The 22363-nt window shown below is 37.4% G+C and overlaps 1 protein-coding gene across 5 annotated transcripts in view; it reads left to right on the forward strand.

Moving 5' to 3' along the window:
• Nucleotides 1-22363, forward strand: part of LOC149535774 (protein RRC1-like) — a 104017-nt gene that overhangs the window by 26571 nt on the left and 55083 nt on the right. For all 5 annotated transcript variants that reach the window (XM_089805646.1, XM_089805649.1, XM_089805648.1 and 2 more), the window contains 2 exons: nt 3987-4099; nt 4208-4279. In XM_089805646.1, the coding sequence (XP_089661772.1) occupies nt 3987-4099; nt 4208-4279 (185 nt within the window). The remainder of the gene's footprint in view (nt 1-3986; nt 4100-4207; nt 4280-22363) is intronic.

The following is a 22363-nucleotide window of genomic DNA, read 5'->3' on the forward strand; positions in this document are numbered from 1 at the left end:
AACATCAAAACACAAAAAGCATTTAGCAATTTTCACAAGCATAGCTGGTAGAGCCAGCTTGGGCTCTTTACTGTGGTATTAGAGCGGTTTCCTGCCAGAATTGGGCTTAGTGTTCATGCTTTATTCAGTGATAATTATTTAGTTCAATGTCTCAGAGGTTTATTCCGGCTAGACATTATATCTACAAGGGTCGTACTTCACCCCAAGATGGTGACCCTGACATTTAGTTTGGTTTAGTTGGTGATAGGGGTACTGCTGGCACATGTTCCAAGATTGATAGAGAGGCTAGAGAGACATTTAGAGACTTGGCAGCTGGACAACAAGATGTTGCTGAGGTGTTGCAGCATCATTCTAATACACCACAACATATTGTTTTACCTAGAGATTGTAGCATTGATCGGGGTGCTCTTGATGCTTTTGTCTGTTCACACCGATCCTAAGTAGATGACATATATTCTTCCTGTGATATGATCAGATCACTTCCTATCAGGAGTTCGTGGATCAACTGATCTAGAGATTTGATAGGAAGGATCTTGAGTTGTAGTTCCGTGGGTTGGCTAAGTTGAGGCTGTCCAATGGTTTAGAGGATTACACTAGTGAGTCTCAGAGACTCTTAGTCATGGTCTTTGATATATCAGAGTGCAGACGAGTGATGTTGTTCATGGAGGGATTGGTTGAGCTACTTCAAGGATAGGTTAAGTCATTGGACCCATCTTCCATACAGGGGGCGATGAGGAAAGCTAAGGATCTAGAGTCATCTTCTCGAGGCAAGTTTTCTTCGACGTCTTCTACCCCTCCGCTAGTTGATGAGGAGTCCCCGCTAGTTGCTGAGGACAAGGGGAAGTTAGTTGGGAGGATCGATGATGTTTCTCGAGAGGACTTGAGGAAGAGACAACTTTGCCTTTGGTGCAAAGGGCCTTTCTCTAAAGGTCATACATGTGCATAGAGGCCGAAGGAGGCAACGAACCGTGCTATGTGGGTTTATACTGATGAGACTGAGGTGGAGTCATCACAACAGCTTGAGGATGAGGATACAGGTGGTCATAGTGGTAGTAGAGTATATATTGTGATGAGTGTTTATAGTCTCATATTTGATTCACATGTTTAGGATTTGGATCGGGTGTAGAGTTTGTCTGTGCCTAAGTGGGATTATTGGCAGGATAGTTGGCTGGATACAACTAAGGAGAGTATGCTGGGATCTCCCATGGAGTTGTCTTCTGGTGATGCCCTAATTTCTACGTCATCAACCCAGGTATTGGGGGATATGTTGCAGTTTATCTTGTTGTCTCTGATGATGTTATTGGTATACAGTTGGTTCAGTGATGACAGAGATATCATATGCTTCTTCATATGGGATCTAGGTGAAGGTTGGAGTTCAGTGTGTTGCTGGATTGCTCGAGGACTATGTTGCTGGTTCGTGAGGATTTGAAGGCAGGTCTTGGGCTGATTTGTTATGGGTCCAGATAGAACCAACCCCAATTTGTGGATCTAAAATTATTGAACTTGGGTGAAATTTAGATGGATGTTGTCTCTAGCAATGCAAATCTGTGGATTTTGACATGTCAGCAATTGTATTGGACTTTCTTAATTTCTTTTTTTAATGCAAAAATTAAATTTTGTCCCTCCAACCCTAATTTTTTCCATAAAAAACATCTAAAAGGCAAAAGAATTTTTTTTTCCTCCATTGCTGAACTTATTTTTCTTGCTTGCGTTGCAGGAATAGAGTTGAAAATTGATGAGCGCTCCAAGCTAGCTGTTGTGTTATTCTTGTGCATTTGCAAGTGTTTGTGCGAGAGACTTAGTGAGAATATCTACTGTCGGATTCATAGTGGAGACATACAACAACTGAATTGAAACGTCTTCATCCAACTGCCGGATGAAATGACCATGAAGGTCAACATGCTTGGTTCTCTTGTGGAAGATTGGATCCTTGGCTAGTTGGAGCATCCCTTGATTGACACAGTTAAGAGTAGGATCTGGTAGACATCTGCATGTGAAAGCACCCTCCAAAGCCAAATTCCCTCACAAGCTGCCTTAACAGTTCCTTGATACTCAACTTTTGTCAAGGAAAGAGCCGTCATTTGTTTCTTCTTTCTAGTCATGTGATTGCACCAAATCCCAAATTGAAAACATATCCAAATGTTGATTTTCTGTCATCAATGGAACCTACCTAATTCGAGTCTGTAAAACCCATCAGTCTAGGATCACGGCTTGTGCTGTACAGTAGACCAAAATCAGAAGTGCTCTTCACATAACGCAGCACATACTTCGCTGCCACCCAATGATCAGCCTCGGGGGCTGTCATGAAGCGTAAAATGTAGCTCACTACAAAACTTGGATCAGGCCTAGTAGAAGTAAGGTAGATGAGAATGGTCACCAGTTGTCTGAATGCTGATTTATTCACCGTAGGTGAATAAAGAGTTGGCTGTCAGTTTCAACCCTTTCTCCATAGGTGTGGATGGAGGTTTGCAACCTTGAATCCGAATTTTTCCCAATAGACCGCGGGCATACCTAGACAAAGATAAGAATATACTACCTCCAGTCTGCCAAACTTCAACACCTAAACAATCATGTAGCAGTCCCAAGTTTGTCATGTTATAAGGATTGACACAAACTCAATCTGATGGATCAAAAGTGTCAAACTAACAGTGACGATCAAGTCGTCAACATGGACAAGAAGAAGAATATCACCACCGGTGTGTTTGATATACTGATTAGAATCAAATGGACTTCTCTGTACTTGCCAATCTTGATGTACCAAGTAATTCTTGTACATATTAGAACGTTTATAATTCTCACAATTATTTCATTATGGAAACATCATCTCATTGTAAACTATAACTGAACGGCTTGTTCATTCATTTTATTTATTAAATTACTTTACCAATTACCTCTGTAATAGTTTCAAATATACATGGATTCAAATAGTATTAGATGAATACCTTGTTCTATGCAAGCTAAAGGACATCCGAGATGTGAGAATGCAAGTGCAGAAATTGGAACTAGAATAAAGAGGGCAATTGGTAGTTGAACACTTTAACTGGTTTGATGTTTGGTGAATTTCTAGTTACTTAGGCCTAGTAGGTTTTAACAGTGTTATATGAGGTTTTGCACTATACGTAGTTTGTTCTTTGTAGGTATTTTTTTCGGGGGGGAGTGGGTTAGTTTGCTTTATATTATATGCAGAAATGAGGTTTCTGGTGTGTGACTTCATTAATTTATGCAAGGATAAAGGAAAAGTAATACTAAAGATTTTTAATAGATAACTGCTAAAATTGAAGGAAAATTGGAGAATAAACATCTTTAAATTGGGTGGGTGTTGATGCAGAGAGAATTTGTGTTCTTCTGACAGTCTTTCCGATGAAAGTCTTTAGGACAGTGTAATCGCCAAAACTTGCTCTACTGTATGAATGCCATGGTTGGTCCTGTCTATGGACACTGTATTTTTTTGGAAAAACTTGGTTTTGTAGAATTCCTTTCAAATTTTCGAGTTTATATATTAAAGAAATTTTAGGTAGTGATGTACAATTTGACATTAGGGCAATCACTTATTTTAAAATTTATTTTTAATTACCAGAGAATCCCAGCCAAGTGCTATGTTTTGTTTAAATTGTCATGTGACAGTATCTTTTCTTTTATCTTGGAAAGAATTAATTTGCACCATGCTTGGATTATGCACTTTATAACGCGTCCATGGAATTACTATCCCACTCAGTTGTACATTTATATTAACTTTTATTGCCTTGGTTTTGAAGTTGTTATGCTCATTTTATTTTAGGTAAACTAGCCCAAGATTCTCATTTAATTTGCCAAATAACATTTTCTGCTTATATCTGGCAGAATTAATTTACATCATATTTGTGTGATGTAAATTCTACATTGGAATGATGTCTAGACTTTGGAACATTTTATTTCATCATAGATATACTATTATCTCTTCAAATGGAATTTCTATTCTTGATTCCGTTGAATTGTGAATATGTTAGGTGTTATTGTTTATGAGTATGAACTGAAGATTGGATGGGGTAAATCTGTAACGCTTCCCTCTCAAGCTCTTCCTGCACCCCCCGCAGGCCACATGGCTATAAGAAATAAAGAGGTATTAACTCTTGATTCAGCTACTTCTTTTCTATATACTTATGATTCTATGTACTGTTTTTAAAAAAGCTTTGAAGGCAAGCAATAACAATGTAATCTTTAACTGCAGGGTCAGACAGTTACATGGTCAGGTCCTGGTGGCCCATCACTTTCTGGTATAACAAGTCAGGTTTCTGAGTTGGTAAGTTTTTCAATATTATTTTTCTTTGTTAATACAATTTAGATTTTCTTAAAGCCCACTATGAATCCCATGTTCCCTTCCCCAATGGTATTTCTGGAATGGCTGGACAGCAGGGGACATCCCCTGACCATCACCAATTTATCCCCAGGACATTGGTAAAAATATGCGGGATGTCAGTATGGAGCATTTTGTTGTTGCATGGATGGCTGGGGACATCTGAAATGCCCAACAACCATCTTGGGGTGTTGATGTGATGGTCAAACGATGCCTTAGATGTCCCTGATGCAAAATATAAATAAAACTAATATCTATTTCCTTTTATATTAGAATCATTTTTAAAGCCTGTCCTTATGCTACCCTAAAACTGTTTCTGCCTACTGTTTGGTTTAAGCTTCTCGTGTTTCTTTATCTATGCAACATAATTGATGCTGTTCTGTTCTTCAACTTTTGCTTTTGATAAACACACTTTCAAAAGTTTTAATGAATTAACTAAAGTGGACACTAGAATTGTAATAATTTAAATATAGTGCCACTTATGCTGATATTGTGTATAATTATACCATATCAATGTAAGAGTTAGCAGAGTGATATTACTATAAAAACCTGCAGATGTAATTATGAATTGCAAGATAAGGATGCTAGCTACCTTAGAAACATCTGGTATTCTTAGCTTGCTTGCTTCTAGAAGGGCTCAAGGATTCAGTTCAAGCACTAAAGATAGGCTAATGCTAGAATGAACTAATATATCCTTTGAAACAATCGAAGAAGTGATTTGAGTTAGTGTTGGGAATTCAAACAGCCTCTATAAGCCCCATGAGTGTAATACTTGTATAACATTGAATCAATATAGTAAAGCAGTTGAATGTGTAGGTAATATCTTCCAACTTTGGACATGTTTGTTTATGACTGATTTCATTTGCTTTTGGTTAACATTGTGTAGGACTAATTTCGGGTATTGGGACTATTGTGTGCCTTAGGTGAGTAGTCATCTAACTGATACGCTAGTGCATAGGGATGGTAAGTGTTTAGCCACAAGTTGATTTGTGTACAAAGAGGTTTTAGTTATGTTGTCAAAGCATTTATTCAATTAGTTATAGGGGAGCTAACTGCAATTGAATGACGTGATTTAGCTTTTTGCCACTAGGAATGCTTTTTAAGACTTAACATCACTATAGAAAAAAGGTTTTATTGAATGGTGATTACAACCTTATTAGTTGACGCTGTTGCAATTCTTACATCCCCTTCAACAATTGTACACGCAGGTAGATCCGACATCAGCACGTGATCAAGTGTGAAGGGACCATAAAAATTGAATATGAAATGCTTTATTAGTTGTTGAAGATTTTTCTTTTTGTGCAATGAACCCAATAAACATCACGCCCTAAGGTAAACATTAAGCTGGGAAAAAGTAAGTCAACTTTGACTACTTAATACTTTTAGCCTAGGAATCAAGCTTTAGTGGGTGATGTTTAAACCATTCAAATTTTAATAGGCCAATCAATGCCAATTTATATTATTATTTTTTATTTGTAAAGTGTATATTTATATTAAAAACTTGATAAAATCTTAATGCAAAAAAGGGACAGCCCTATAATTATGTCATCTCATATAGCCCTTATAATTATGTCATCTCATATGACCATATACCACTCTGCATAGTCCCATAAACAAGACAAACCTAAATACATCAACTATTGTAAAAAACACATGCTTCAATACTATACTAATCAGATAAAAGAAACTACTAAAGACATCTCAACCACTTGCGTTTCTAATTAGCCAAAATTTACAAAATCTGCCCAAAAACTGAATAGAGTAGAGAGGAGGCGAAAACACAAAAACTACACCATTTTGACCTTCAGTTTTACCCCATTGAACCGATAGTCCTCGAGGCCAAACACCATCTTCTTGCCTTTGTCTTTCTTTGTTGCCCGTGCCTCCCTCATGCCTTCAGCTCTAGCTCTCGAGCATGCAGGAAGTCCTTCTAGGATTCTAAATCAATTTGCACCTTTGTGTGCTATTCTTCCTTGCTGTTGGTAGCACTTAAACCAAAAATGGTACATCAGGGGTTGTTGGTCATGAATGTGACTCCAATCACCTTGACAAGCCCATAGCCTGACACCAAGCTCTTCCTTAGCCATAAGGGGGGTTATGTTATAGTGCCAGTCTAGTTGAGCGAACTCTCTCATTTCCTAATGCACTTCCTCCTTCGAATCAAATTCAAGTGCCCACACCATGAACGGAAAGAAATATCCACATTTGAATAGTACCTATGCTCAGTGTGCATAAACTCCTCCCCAACAATAAAATCAATAATTTGCAAAAGAGCGATTCATCCACTTTGAAAGTGCCTTCCAGTCGTTTCTTCATAATTTGTCCTTAGAAACACATCTGTTGTTTCAAGGGTGATCAAAGAGAAATTTGCCTCTATGGTTGATGTCCTATTTTGCACACCAACTTGAAACTTTAAATCTCCTTTCCATGTCCTCAATGTTGCACTCCCGTCACATCACTTCATTCCTCTTTCATCCTTCCACATATGAGAACACCATGTTTGCCCACCTTGCCCCTTGAAAATCGACCAAATCAACCCCCAAAATTCGACATTTATGGTGATATATGCCTCAAATAGGTGGCCGCTAGCAACTATTATGATTTACATGGGGTGTTTTATAGTCTTCACAGGCAATTGAAGGTAATTCAAAATTTGAAAGACTTGTTTAATAATTAGGACACCTTCTCTATTAAATGAAAGTTTCTTAAGTCTTCAAAATATCTACCAAGTCTCTAAAGAGAAAGAGTCCAATTTGATATGATATTGACAATATGATTCCCTTCTCGCACTATGTGAGTAATCTTTAAAATTGTGAAATTTTAGCAATTTTTTTGCAGATAATACCTATAATTTTTCCTATTTTGTATGTATGCATCTTGCCACTTGCAATGGCATTGGCAATTAAATGTGAATCACCTTTTAAACGTAGCTGCTACACATCAATTTTCAAGCCAGCTCATTGGCCAATATGGCCTCTTTCACCTCTACATCATTGTTTGATCAATCTTCAAGTCTAGTAGACACCAAAGTCAATATATTGACATCCATGTCTCGCGCTACATATCCTTCCACCAATGGTTCAGGGTTCTCTTTGGATGCAGCATCAAAATTGATCTTTATACATCTATATCAGACTTTTCCCAGTTAACTTCAGTGCTGGAATTATGAACAAGACGAGCCCTTGAATGCCCATAAATGTGTGGTTATTTTTTATAATTTAATTATTATACTAAGACATACTTTATATTATATTTTTTATTATACTATAACATTATATATTAATTTTATAAATTTATTAGTTATATTAAACATTGATATTAATTTCCTTTTATACACTTACACACACATGCATAGATACACATGTTTTTTTACGAACAAACCCAAAATGAACCTTGAACCCTAAACCTAATCTTGAACCCAAACCAATAACTTAGGGAAAGGGAGAGAGAGGAAGGAAGAAAAAAGAGAGGTTGTAAATTAACAGATACAAATAATTGAGAAGAAAATAAGGGAGTGACACCTTTTGAGGGCCAAAGTAATGGAGGTTTGTGAATCTTTCAAAGAGTTGTACTTATGAAGTGTTGTCTCTTTCAAAGGGTAGAAATTATGAAGGGTTGTGACCTGTTCCAAGTGTGACTTTTATGAATGTTAAAATTGTAGCTTCAGTGGGATAAATTCGCTCTGAGATACATTGTTGTTATTGGTAAATCATCATTTTCTATATATATGTGTATTCATATAATAATAATAATTATATATATTATAGTATATAATATACGTATTACTATAATATGTATGTATATATATTATATTATATATAATACACACACACACACACACACACACACATATATATAATAATAATTTTTATTAGGAAATATATGTATTAGTTAAATGATGTTAAACCTTGGAGACATATATCTTCAAGAGACATGTCTCCTCTCATATTTATATGAGATCCAAATCTGCATTTGGAACACATCAATCACAATGGTCATATTATTGCATTTACAGAAAAGATCCATGTTATTTAACATGGTATCAGAGCCAATTGCAAATGATAATTGGATATGGCTATTATTTTGAAGACAAATAATCCCTTAATAAATTTGTAATGTGTAGCGAGGTGGCATGTGATGGGTAGAGGCATAATAGACAATATCGATGCCTCAGTACACTGCATGGGAACTTTTTTTCCTTGGTATTTCCTCAAAGTTTTCAAGTTATAAATGAATGGATACTATGATTTTGGGTTGAGAATGTTTGTCATCTGACACACAAACACAGTCCATGGAACATAGGTTATATCTCTCAACTGTGAAATCGTCTTGGTAGGTTACTGTCCATAAAATAGACTTCTATGAAGATAAATATGTTCTCTCTTATTTAGGAGTTTCAGGATAGGAAATAAGTGCCAAATCAGATAAAACAAACAAGTGAATGATACAAAGCAACATCTGCAGGTTGCATGGAAGCCTGAAGAATATCCAGATGCTAACATTTAAGTTAGTACCACCAAAACAAGATGATGCCTGTAGGTTTGAGGATCCACGTGGGATTTAGATGTAATGTGGTGTTAGTTGCTTGGAGTCTAAATCTCTATGTGAGCTATGAATGGAAACGTTGAATGGACGTACAAATTGGGCTCCTTAATGGTGGAGAGATGTGTTGTAAAATAAGTCTATGCCGCATGAGATAATTCAGAGTGAGTGGCGGTTGAGTAGGTTATGTCGATGCTTCTCACATGATTGGAATGTCACTTATAGAACTTGACATGCTTGGGCATAGTCTTTGAGAGCCAATTGGTTGTGTTGTCGTCAATAATAGCAAGGCCGTATAAACTTGGAGGTAGTTTAAACAACCAAGGGAAACACATCCATGTCGGCTGACTGGGAAATAAGTAATAAAAAATGAAACAAAATATTGAAAAAAAAACAAATAAGGAATAGTCAAGGAAGGTAAATTTCTTCACACCAAACACTGGTGATTAGTGGGTAATGACGTCAGCAAGAGAGGAGACCGACTCGCCAAGGACTAGTAGCATCCATGTGAGCGATAGGAAATAGACGATCCACCCAAAATGGAAATTAATATTTGTGTAGTGACATCTACTACCAAGTGGTGGAGGTGACTTTGCAAGCCACATTTATGAAATGGTATCCGATTCAATTAATTAGGTAAGTATGATGTTTAATGTTTAAAACTTTAATGTGTTATTCAAATATAATGATACGTGTAATTTAAATTCTTTTGATATTATCATCAAGAAATATGTTATAGAAGTTGCTTAAAATAATAAATTTATGGTTATCTTTTGGAATATATGGTGATTATATATAAAGAGTAAATATATTTTCCAAACAATTTCTTATGAATATAAGTGAAATTGGTCACTTTAGATTTTTATACGCCATTAATAAGAAAAAATGATATGTTGGAAAACTTAGATTATTATATATATACAATATGGAATATATGCTTATATGTTCAAAGTATCTATATTAGTGAAATGATCTTATAGAACTATGCACAACTATGTATTTATCCGTGAGTATTTTATTTAACAAATCAATATATTTTGTCTCTTATTTGTATATACTATTAGAGCTATTTGCCTTGATTTTTTTCTCTGAGAATGTTCTTGCAAGAAAAGGAGGATTGATATCAAGTTCAGAGGGAGCTTAACACCCCATCAGAGCATTATTGGATGAGGAGCTCAGGAGATTGAGATTCAAAGGGAGCCTAACATTTCATTAGAGGCAAACTTGAAAGAGAGGGAGAAGATAGAGTATATGATTAAACCTTCGGTAATTCAGAGACAGTAAACCATGTTGTGATGGATTCTTCAGTGATCGATAAATTGTAACAGTGAAGAGGACTATAATGTATGCAACTGTGTGATTTTAATGGGCCTACCCCTTGTGTATATCATGAGAAAGTGGTGATTTCATTTGAACCATCTACGAGTCTCTCTTTGATAAATGAAACTTGACGTATGAGATGTAGAGTCATTCATTTGGCACAATTATACTCAATCAAGATATTGGTGTATTGTGGACGAGTTTGTGTTTGCTTCTACTAGTAAGCTAAATGAATCTTTGGACTTTCAATGGACAAAAAGAGCAAGTTAGAACTTAGAAAGGAGTTATCATATTTGATACAAAATTGTTCAACTATATAAGAATGTAATGACCCCAATAGGTTATAACTTCTTCAAACACCAAAAATCTTTATACTTCAGTTGTTTGACATTTCTTCAAACACTTTGCAAGCAAGCTCTGATACCACTGTAATAACCCTCCTCAAATCTGCCCTCAAAAATGCTGATGAAAGCTCAAGGAATTTCATCAAACAATTCACATGCAAGGGACGTATGACTGATATAGTATTTCAGCTAGTTTCAAATGACTTTTTCTTCAATTTGCATCAATGAGAATCTTGTGCTAGAAGACTACAATGGACTACACAATGACCTAACATGAGTGTGCTACTAATTTTGACAATATTCAGTGCATATATATGAGCTAAGCATGAGAAATGAACACCTACAGCCAACTGACATTTTTACAAACAACTGGTATGCAAACTAACTAGCTGATAAATAATGATATTAAATTGCTTAAATGACACCAGCAACTATTATCTTCTTAATTGCAATGAAAAATACAATGCTCATGAAATATGGCCAAGACTTTGGCATTTACATGGATTACAAAATGGTAATGCTGGTATAATGTACACTTACAGCTGAAAGCTTATAACACCCTAAAAAGCAATACTAACAAAAGAACCTGGTTGTAGATGGCTTTAATAATTTCCTTCAATGCTGCCCCTTCTGCTTTGCTTTTTTCGAACTGCTTTTTCGGCTTGCTTTTTCAGTTTTGCTTTTTCAGTTTGCTTTTTCGTACCCGCTTTTTCAACCTGCTTTTTCGGTTCCGCTTTTTCGAACTGCTTTTTCATACTCGCTTTTTCAGCTTGCTTTTTCGGTTCCGCTTTTTCGGACTGCTTTTTCGTACCCGCTTTTTCAGCCTGCTTTTTCGGTTCCGTTTTTTCGGACTGCTTTTTCGTATCTGCTTTTTCGGATTGCTACTATGTTGAATCTCAAGACCATATCTTTCAATGGCGTCAAGATTTTCAGCTTGAAGGGATTTCGTCCTTCAAACTATTGAGACATAATCTCTAGAAAATTCTCCAATTTCTTTGATATTTCCAAGCCTGCTTAAATGAGAGCTATCCTCTTTCTTTTAATCCCTTCCTCACTTGCTCGACGTTTCCATCTTGCCAATGTGGGATAATACATGAGTTTTAATATTACTTCTTTTTTTCCTTTTACAAAGTCCATGTATGTACTCAAAAGGGGAACTCTTGATTTTTTTATTTTATAAAGTGACTTTATAAAATATTTTATAATTCAAGTCACTTTATTAAATTAATTAAATATAAAGTTACCTTTTAATATTTATTTATTTGATAACTTTATAAATAATTAACTTAATACCACTTATTTAATTAAAATAATTAATTAGTCATCCTCATAAAATATTTATTATTTTGGACAACCTAATTAATTAAATTAATTAAATCAAATTGCCTCCAAAATGGGAACATGACAGTCCGCCCTTCCTGAAATTGCTTGTCCCCAAGCAATGGCTGAACAATAAACCAATCAATCCGCTTGGATCCCAAATGTAGTCATGAACTATACCACTGTTAATTAACATAGGCTCCTGCAATATCCTCTGCAATATAACCAAGAGGAATCCATAATCAAACTGACAATTACAGCTCAACCAAACTCCAAAATCACAACTGCCACAATCAGAAACCCACAAGACACAAACTCTTAGAACATCAGAACCCAAGTAAAGTAGACAAATCAAGCTGCTAACACAGTAAATACCATCAACGCATCCCACTGGCCTATACGGAATGTATAATCCAACTCTGCAGCAATGGTGAACGCTCTTGAATGAAACTGCACCAAGTATGCAGAATCCACACATTGCACAACCCCTGCAGTCATCACAACTCTGCAGATCACCGGCCACTGTCTCATAACCATAACTTCCATGCACCGTTGATGGTGAAAAGACATCACAAGATAAACAGCAAGAAATGGAACCCAAACCAAATTTGCCTGCCATCAACTCCTCAACACAAGGATCAAATGCTAATTGATGTACATACCCTGCAATATAATGCTGATAAAAAGAACCAACCTCAATGAACAGCTCACCATGAACAAGTGATACAACCCACTGTGACTGATCACCAGTTAAGTTAGGAGATGTCATAGCCAAAGGCGTAGAATCAATAACAACAACCGCTGAAGCATCACTCCCAAACTCCTGCTCTAAGTCATGTATTATCAAGCTGTCAACAACAGAACCTATCGCCATGTCATGCCCATCACAACTCTCATCCCGAGGCGTCAAACAATCCCATAACTGATGACAAGCACTAGGAATCAAAGTATATCTCTGTATCATCATCTCATCAACATGGTCATCAAAGGTAAATTGATGAGCATACCTCACAATGTAATGCCGATAGAATGCGCCAATCTTAGTCAGTGGCTCAGACTGCAACCTAGATGAAACTAACTGCAATCGATCACTAACCAAGCTGGAACTGACTACTACCTCCGAAGACATTGCCAAGGGAGTAGTATCACTAGTAGGAACCATGCCAACTGCCGGCTCACCAACATCACACATAATCTTTGATACAACATCTCTAGTCTCCGTGCCATCAGTACTAGAGGCCACCGCCATGTCAGGCATACCACAACAATCTGTTGCAACACCCAACTCAACTGAACCTGACTCTAGTGGGAACGAACCCGATATGCCAATGTTAGTATCAAGGATGGATGGATCCCCATCTCCACTGTCTCTGACAATCTTGACCATGGACATCCTCGGATCACCAGACACTGCAACTTGTGACTGTACAGAATCTGGTAAAGACTGCAGTCGCTCTAACTCCATGGTCACCTTAGCCAAATGAAACTGTGACTCCTCGAAAGCCAACTGTGTACTCTCAAGAATCTCAGAAGTCACCTCGAGTTGCTGAGTAAGCTCACTCACCTCATCTTCCTTGGCCAATAATGCTTCGTATGCTGTACACCCCCACTCCATAAGATAATCTCTGTTGGCTACCAACTGTATATAATTCTGTCTTAGAATCCGAATAGCCTCCCATAAAGAGTGGATCTCTGTCAAGGAAAGATAACTGCCTCCCTGCTCATCACTAGTAGGACAACCCCATCCATAAACTGCTAACAACTGGCGAGCAGCATCAAAATGTTCGCATGCAATAGCAATGTCTCGCTTGCCAACTCTCAGCTGACTAGACACATGATTGTGCTGGCTGGTCAAACTCCTATACTCTACCCCTGGTACACTGTCCAAAGGAGTAACCTCATAATAGCTATCGTTTGTTATATTGCCATCCAAATTCTGCAGTCCAACTGCTAAACTTGTATTATCAAACGGAGTGACTGAAGCATCAACATAAACCTTCGTATCAAAGGAAATTGTTGAGGAGACTAAGTCCTCAAAATTGTCCACAATATCCCCCTGGGTGTCATCTGTAATAATCAGATCCTGGGACTCTTCTGTAAACTTTGTCATATTTGAGAGATCATCAACCCATTCCAACAAGAATGGTCGACTAGATACATGAACAATGCCCAACAAAGGTGTGTAAAAACTAATTCCAGCATCAAACATGCTGCTGTTATGGATGAGAACTACACCTGGCAAACTACTAATCAAGTCCATGATGGTGCAACAGATACTACTACCAAAGAATGATAAATATCTCCGGTCAAAACGATCCCAAGTACTAAGATAAGGATCCCAACATCTAATCCATGAACGGAAACCAACTGGCAATTCAAGTAAACTTCTCACCTGAGTAATGTGAACAATACCAACTGACTTCACGAACCTGTCTACAGTCTCTGAATCTGGAGTATGAATGCTAGACGTACTCATATCATCATCAACATGTGACCCGACTGTAAAAGGAAATTGAGTCCCTGCTATATGCGCTAACTCCTGAACTGAACTCACCTTAAGACAACGCTCGTCCACATGTCTCTCAGAATCCTGGAGAGCCAACTTCATTGCCTCCATGCCTTCCTTGATCTGCTGTAAGTCGTCACAAGAAGAACCTGTTGTGACTCCTTTTTGTCTCTCTTGCAGTTGAATCATCCAAATGTGATTCTCAATCAATCCATGTATCCTATCATGATGAGATAAAGCCGCAACAATATCCTTGTCCCCTGTCTTCAGCTGGCTTGCCAAACCAAGTGAAGAGCTACTAGCCTCTATCTCATGTGAAGAAGCATCCAACTGTGCTTGATACTCATTTTTTGCAAAGTCCTGAATGCTCACTTTCTGATCAACTATACTATCCTCAAACATGACAGTATCCTCAACTGCTGTAACTTCATCCAACCCAACTGTACTGGAATCACTATCTGTGTCAATCGCACACTCCGGTATGCCTGTGATATCACCTTCTGGCTCAACCTGCACAACGTCTGTAACCTCTTCTACCTGTGAAGATGATGCAGATAAACCATTACCTGAAGATATGCTAATGTCTCCCTGTATCGAATCAGCATGTCTGTTAAACTCCTCATACAAGTTTCTGCCTGTTATAGGGAAGGTACGATCCTTAGGCCTACCAAAACGTTCAATCAGTCTCTCCGTAAACTCCACATATGAGGGAATGTGTGCATGACCCATAGTGACCATACCATGATGCCACCACTGGTGTGCTAACCCATCCAGGTGAATTGCTGCATACTTAATAGCTTCTTCCTCAGGCATAGGGTTCATTTGAAAGTATGTGTCAAGCCTTTGAACCCAAGCTCTTGCTGTAGACTTCCCCGAGCCATCATAATATGGTAACTGAAGTTTCCCTACTTTCTTTTGTAGCTCATAGCTCTGGTTCCTGTCATGTCCACGTGGCATATGCTTCATCCGCACATTTATATACTCCCTAAAGGTAATTGCAGCAGTAAAATTTGGACCTCCGGCTTCCCAATCTCTCCTCAGCCGGTCCTGTATATCAGTGATCTGGGGCTCTGGTACAGGCTGCTCTGGAGCTCTAGGAGGAAATGTGGGAATAATGGGCCTCGAACTCACTGTCCTAGATTGCTGGGGTGCATGACCGAAATTGTTTTCAACTTGTTGGCCTCCATTATATGCCCCATCCTGATTATTACCATTCTGATTATTTCCTCCACCCACATTAGCATTCAACCCCATTTGACAAGCCATCATCTGCATCATAAGCTCAAATCTCTGACTATGTTCCTGTGCTCTTTGCTCTGCTGATTGCTGTCCCTGTGCTAAGGTGTCTAATAATTGTAAGAATCTTTCCTTTCCCTGATCTGGACCGGCATTCATTTTGTCAAACATTTTTCTCTCTATCTGGCTATTCCAAATTCCCTGTAAGACCTCCACAGGATGGCAGGACTTATAGCTCTGATACCACTGTAATGACCCCAATAGGTTATAACTTCTTCAAACACCAAAAATCTTTATATTTCAGTTGTTTGACATTTCGTCAAACACTTTGCAAGCAAGCTCTGATACCACTGTAATAACCCTCCTCAAATCTGCCCTCAAAAATGCTGATGAAAGCTCAAGGAATTTCATCAAACAATTCACATGCAAGGGACGTATGACTGATATAGTATTTCAGCTAGTTTCAAATGACTTTTTCTTCAATTTGCATCAATGAGAATCTTGTGCTAGAAGACTACAATGGACTACACAATGACCTAACATGAGTGTGCTACTAATTTTGACAATATTCAGTGCATATATATGAGCTAAGCATGAGAAATGAACACCTACAGCCAACTGACATTTTTACAAACAGTTGGTATGCAAACTAACTAGCTGATAAATAATGATATTAAATTGCTTAAATGACACCAGCAACTATTATCTTCTTAATTGCAATGAAAAATACAATGCTCATGAAATATGGCCAAGACTTTGGCATTTACATGGATTACAAAATGGTAATGCTGGTATAATGCACACTTATAGCTGAAAGCTTATAACACCCTAAAAAACAATACTAACAAAAGAACCTGGTTGTAGATGGCTGTAATAATTTTCTTCAATGCTGCCCCTTCTGCTTTGCTTTTTTCGAACTGCTTTTTCGGTTCTGCTTTTTCGGTTCTGCTTTTTCGGATTGCTTTTTCGTACCCGCTTTTCCAGCCTGCTTTTTCGGTTCCGCTTTTTCGTACCCGCTTTTTCAGCATGCTTTTTCGGTTCCGCTTTTTCGGACTGCTTTTTCGTACCCGCTTTTTCAGCCTGCTTTTTCGGTTCCGCTTTTTCGGACTGCTTTTTCGGATTGCTACTATGTTGAATCTCAAGACCATATCTTTCAATGGCGTCAAGATTTTCAGCTTGAAGGGATTTCGTCCTTCAAACTATTGAGACATAGTCTCCAAAAACTTCCTCAATTTCTTTGATATTTCCAAGCCTGCTTAAATGAGAGCTATCCTCTTTCTTTTAATCCCTTCCTCACTTGCTCCACGTTTCCGTCTTGCCAATGTGGGATAATACATGAGTTTTAATATTACTTCTTTTTTTCCTTTTACAAAGTCCATGTATGTACTCAATAGGGGAACTCTTGATTTGTTTTTTTTTATAAAGTGACTTTATAAAATATTTTATAATTCAAGTCACTTTATTAAATTAATTAAATATAAAGTTACCTTTTAATATTTATTTATTTGATAACTTTATAAATAATTAACTTAATACCACTTATTCAATTAAAATAATTAATTAGTCATCCTCATAAAATATTAATTATTTTGGACAACCTAATTAATTAAATTAATTAAATCAAATTGCCTCCAAAATGGGAACATGACAAAGAATAAGTGGAAATTTTACATTGTGGGGGGAATAATAGTTAATGTTCCCACTTTTACAGGGGAGATGTTCCACTCTCAAATAATTTAAGAAGAAAATTCTGAATCTTCATGTGTAGATAAGTATTCTTATTTTTGACATTTATCTCTCTCTTATTTGTAATTTCTATACATACTATAAAGGTTATTTGCCTTGATCTTTTTCTCTATGTTTGAGTATGTTCCTATAGGAAGAAAGTTGGTACTTTACAAATGCTATCAGATATTGTGCATATCAACCTAACGATAGTAGCTCCAAAGACCCTGATGATCAAAATGGATAAAATGAGGCTCTCATCTTTGATGATTGAGACTATGAGATTCTTCCACATTAAGAGGGAGTATGACACTTCTTTGAAAGCAACGCATGAGCTTAGAAGATTGATACTCAGAGGGACTCTAGAAATACATGTGTATGATTGCATGATTTTGATGGGCCTACTCTTGAGTGCATCATGAGGAAGTATTGACTTATCACTAGAAAATCAAAAGATTGATATCATATTCAGAGTGAGTTCAACAGGTATCCTTTGGTGAAGAGAGCTTCTGAGGAAGTAACTACAGGACCTGACTTCCCAGGATCACTATTCAGAGGGAGAAATTTTGGGATGCAATCTTTTGTGGATGATATCTTCTTTATGAGGAGAATTTGTAAGTGAAATTCTTTGTGATATGCTCTCTTTAATGAGAGAGAAGTATGAGGTGAAAACCCTTTGTTCCACTCTCTAGTAGCAGCTATGGTGGTTCCAACCCTCTGACTTAGTTCATGGTGTATATCATGTGAGGTACTACATGATGTTGTTGTGATTATGTCATGAAAGGTGACATGATCTTTCATTGATTTATATATTTAGAGGTGAGCTATTGAAAGGTGAAGATCTTATCAATAACTGGACTTGTTATCATAATAGACTACATTAAGTTGTTGTCCCGATGTGCTGGAAGTTATGATAATGAACAGAAGGTAACTATTGTAAGGTGACGATCTTATCAATAGTTGATCTATCTCCTAACACCAAAATGTGTTGGAGCAAATGTTATCTTGGTTCTTCGGGCAAGATTTTGCCGGACACCTTGATAACCAACTTATCATTGTTCTTTGGGCCGGATTTTGCCGGACATCTTGATAATCAACTCATCATGGTTCTTCGGGTCGAATTTTGCCAGACACCATGAAAACCAAATTGTTATGGTTCCTTGGGCCAGATCTTGCCGAACACCATAACTTAAATCTATCATAGACCACACTTAAAGTGGTATTCAAATCTTGTATCATAATTGCTGAAATTCTCTTCTTGCTAAAGAGGGAGTGTTGAGAAATTTAGCCTTATAGTGAATTAAAGAAAATTCTATATGTAATATATGTTAATATATATATTTGTGTTGATTTATGTATATATCCTTATATGTGTCATTCCAGGAATATCATACTGAGAGAATATCTTTTCATATACTTGAGAGCACAAGGTGTTCTACAAATCCTCCCTAGCTAAGAGGGAGTGTTAAAGTTGTAGCTTTAGTCGGACAAATTTGATTTGAGATACATTGTTGTTATTTGTAAATCATCATTTTCTATATATACATATATGCGTATTTGTGTAATAATAATAATAATATATATTATAGTATATAATATACATATTATAGTATATAGTATATATATATTAAATTATATATAATGCACACGTATGTGTATATATATATATATTATACACACACACACATATATGTATTATACTAATTTTTATTATAAAATATATGTATTAATTAAATGATAATTTAACCTTGTAGACATGTATCTTCAAGAGACATCTCTCCTCGTCTCATATTTATATGAGATCCAAATCTGCATTTGGAACTCATCAATCACAATGGTCATATTATTACATTTGCAGAAAAGATCCATGTTACTTAACAATGAAGAGTGTGACCCCCATACATTGTAAGATGCAAAGGGGAGACGATTTCATTTGAGGAGAACCTCCAAGGGATATCAATTTGGGGAGCAATATATTATTCTCAAAGGCGACAATGAAAAGTGGTGAATCAATCCTTATGAAAAATGCTGATCTCCAAGTATAAAGGAGGATTCATTCCAAGCATTGGAAGGGATACATTGTGCTGTGAATCAAGGGATACATAATCAGTACTCAGTCTGCAATCTGTACTCATTAAAGAGCATAACAGAGTATAAGGCATGAGCAGATCATCCTAGCAATAAATACATTCAGCAGTCCATTGCATTTTTGAAAAAAGAGGGGTAAAGATTTATTCAATCAAAATCAAAGTACAAAGCAAAGGCACACAACCTGCATCAACACTACATATTCATGTCACCCAATAACAGCTGCTCAACAATCCTACTATACTCAGAAGGTAACTCATCCCTTCCTCTAATTTCCCACCCATCCACATTTTCTGAAGCCCACTTCGCCAAACAATCAGCCACTTTGTTCCATTCCCTAGGGATATGACGAAAGGAGACAGAGTCTAAGGAACTACAAAGACTTAAAGTCTATCTGACCAAAGCAGCTAATTGCCAATTAACATCCTCCAAACTTTGGTTATTCAGCATGTCCACAACAATCTGAGAATCAGATTCACAGATGATCCTCTTCCAGCCTAAAGAGCAACCTCTCTCAACTGCAATCTAAATAGCAAGGGCCTCCATCAGGTTATTAAAGTATTGACCTTTGTAAATAGAGAAGAGAAAAACCATACGACCTTCATTGTCTCTATCTATGCCCCCAATACCAGCATGACCAGAGTTCCCAAGAGAAGAATCGTTCGTATTAATCTTCAAGGTCCCAGCCGGGGGGGGGGGAGTCCACCTCGCATCTTGACAAACCCGTTGCTTGCCATGGCGAGGTCTTTTACCAAGGATGCAACCTCGTTTGCTATCTCCCAGATTGAAATTCTGCATAGTAGCAAGATCACTAGGATCAATACTTTCAGACATATCACACTTAGCAAAGATACTCTCTTGAAGCCCACTAAGAATCATCTTCCACAATTGCAAACTTCCTAACTTGGAATCACAAAATATTCTGTGGTCCCTCTCCAGCCAAAGGTTCCAGAGAATGAGAGTCGGCCCGACTGCCCAAACAACCTGCAGGAAAGAAGTCGTCGTTGGAGGTCTGCCCAAACTCTCCCAAAAGTCAATTAGAGAGGTAGCATGAATACAACCATGTCGCCAAGCCTCCCACCATTTGTGCCATATCTCTCCCGCAAAAGGGCAAAGAAAAAACAAGTGAGAGGTACGTTCCTCATTGTTTGAATAGAGGAAACAAATAGAAGGTCCCTGAAAACCTCGTTTGTGAAGATTCTCCCAAGTGAGGCATTTGTTTTGAGCTAGCAACCATAAGAAAAAATTACATTTAGGCCAAGAAAGGTTAAACCAAACCTTCTTCCACCAATACACCTCATCTGGACCATGTAGGTTTCTGTCAAGCATAACATAACCTTGGGCCACAATAAACTTGCCTTTTGGGTTACGACTCCAAGCCAAAACATCTTGCTCCCTAAGGGACCTGCAAAGCCTACTTTCCAAAGCTTTAGTGAGAACAACACGGTCCTCATCAGAGCCACCCACGGGCCACTCTTGAGGGTCCTTCTAGCAAGTCACCTCCACTTGTCCCATACGCTTGACCGTCTTAAAATGCTCCATCGTAAACCATCCAACATTAGTAAAAATGTGGTAGAGAGGCTAAAGCTGGGTGAAGCGAGAAATAATGGGAGGGTGGCCGTCCCAAGAGTCCTGCCAAAGCAACGCATCAGAGCCACTGTTACAAATCCAGAAGAGACCCTCCTTAAAAGTTGAGCTCCCTTCTTAAGAGTGTCCCAAATACGGGAACCTTTACTCGCCAGAGTAAGTTGTGGCACATCAAGACAATTAGCACCCGAAAAATACTTGTGGGCAAGAATCTTGCCCCAATCTTGTTCTTGACATTTGCACCATCTCCAGTACAGCTTGGCAGCCAAAGCCGTGACAACAAGAGCCATCGATCTAAGACCAAGGCCCCTGGCTTGCTTTGGCCTACACACAGTCTCCCACTTAACAAGGCTCCACTTCAAGGATAGTGGGCTGCCAGACCAAAGGAATTGCCGAGATAAAGCATCAAAATCCCTCATAGTAGTCCATTGCATTAGTAAATATAATCTTCAAGGATTATCCAAGCAATCAACATGAAGAGCACACAAAAGGATTAAGATTGATAACTAGAGTTTGATCAGCATTTAAATCCAAGATATTATCTTCAGATTGGCAGGCTGATATTATATCAGATTGGCCATGTTTAGCATCTTTGCTACTTACAAGTATTTGTGATATAATTATATCCATGCGCATATGAATGATAGATTGCACTTAAACAAATCCTCATAATAGAATATAGAATGTGCTTAGCTGTTTCCAAACAATTTTGTAGGAAGAGTCCGAGGTCTAAGAGGAGGGTAAAGAGGGTCATGTAAGGAGGCCACAAGGGCACTTACATAGGAGTGAAAAAGCCGCTTACAACCTCCATCCAAATTCCCAAGGTGGTGTGTGTGTCTTTGTGAGGATGAGACATTAGTAGGGAAATCAGGTGCAAGAAAATGACTAAGCAAGAAAAGAAGAGGGCTCTGGCAGATATCCCACACTTGGAATTATTATAGAAATAGCTTTGGGTGGACTCATTATGTTTCTTTCTCTAATCTTTAACTTGCTTGCATAATGTTATTGATAATATTTGATTATGATGTGATATAATCTATCTAATCATTGAACACATGTAAATACATATATATCTGTATATTTTGTTTATGTTATGATTGTAGGATTCAAATTAGGATCACAATATTTAAAGGAATATTTAATTGGTAAGATGTAACCCTATTCCTAACTTGTTGCAATTGTGATTCTATGGCAAATTAATTACAAACATTTGGATGATGTGTTGAGATCTTGTGGGGTCTCGGGTGACACACAACAATGTCTTGGAGGTTGGATAAACCATAAGATACAAGTGACAAAACCCAGATTGTAAGGGAAAGTTAGTTTGGATGTAAAGTAATTGTGGTTTGGAAAGGAATTCAA

This window comes from Cupressus sempervirens, chromosome 10, assembly GCF_028749045.1.
Source record: "Cupressus sempervirens isolate cs-2001-9-10 chromosome 10, ASM2874904v1, whole genome shotgun sequence".
In the NCBI taxonomy this organism is placed as follows: Eukaryota; Viridiplantae; Streptophyta; class Pinopsida; order Cupressales; family Cupressaceae; genus Cupressus; species Cupressus sempervirens.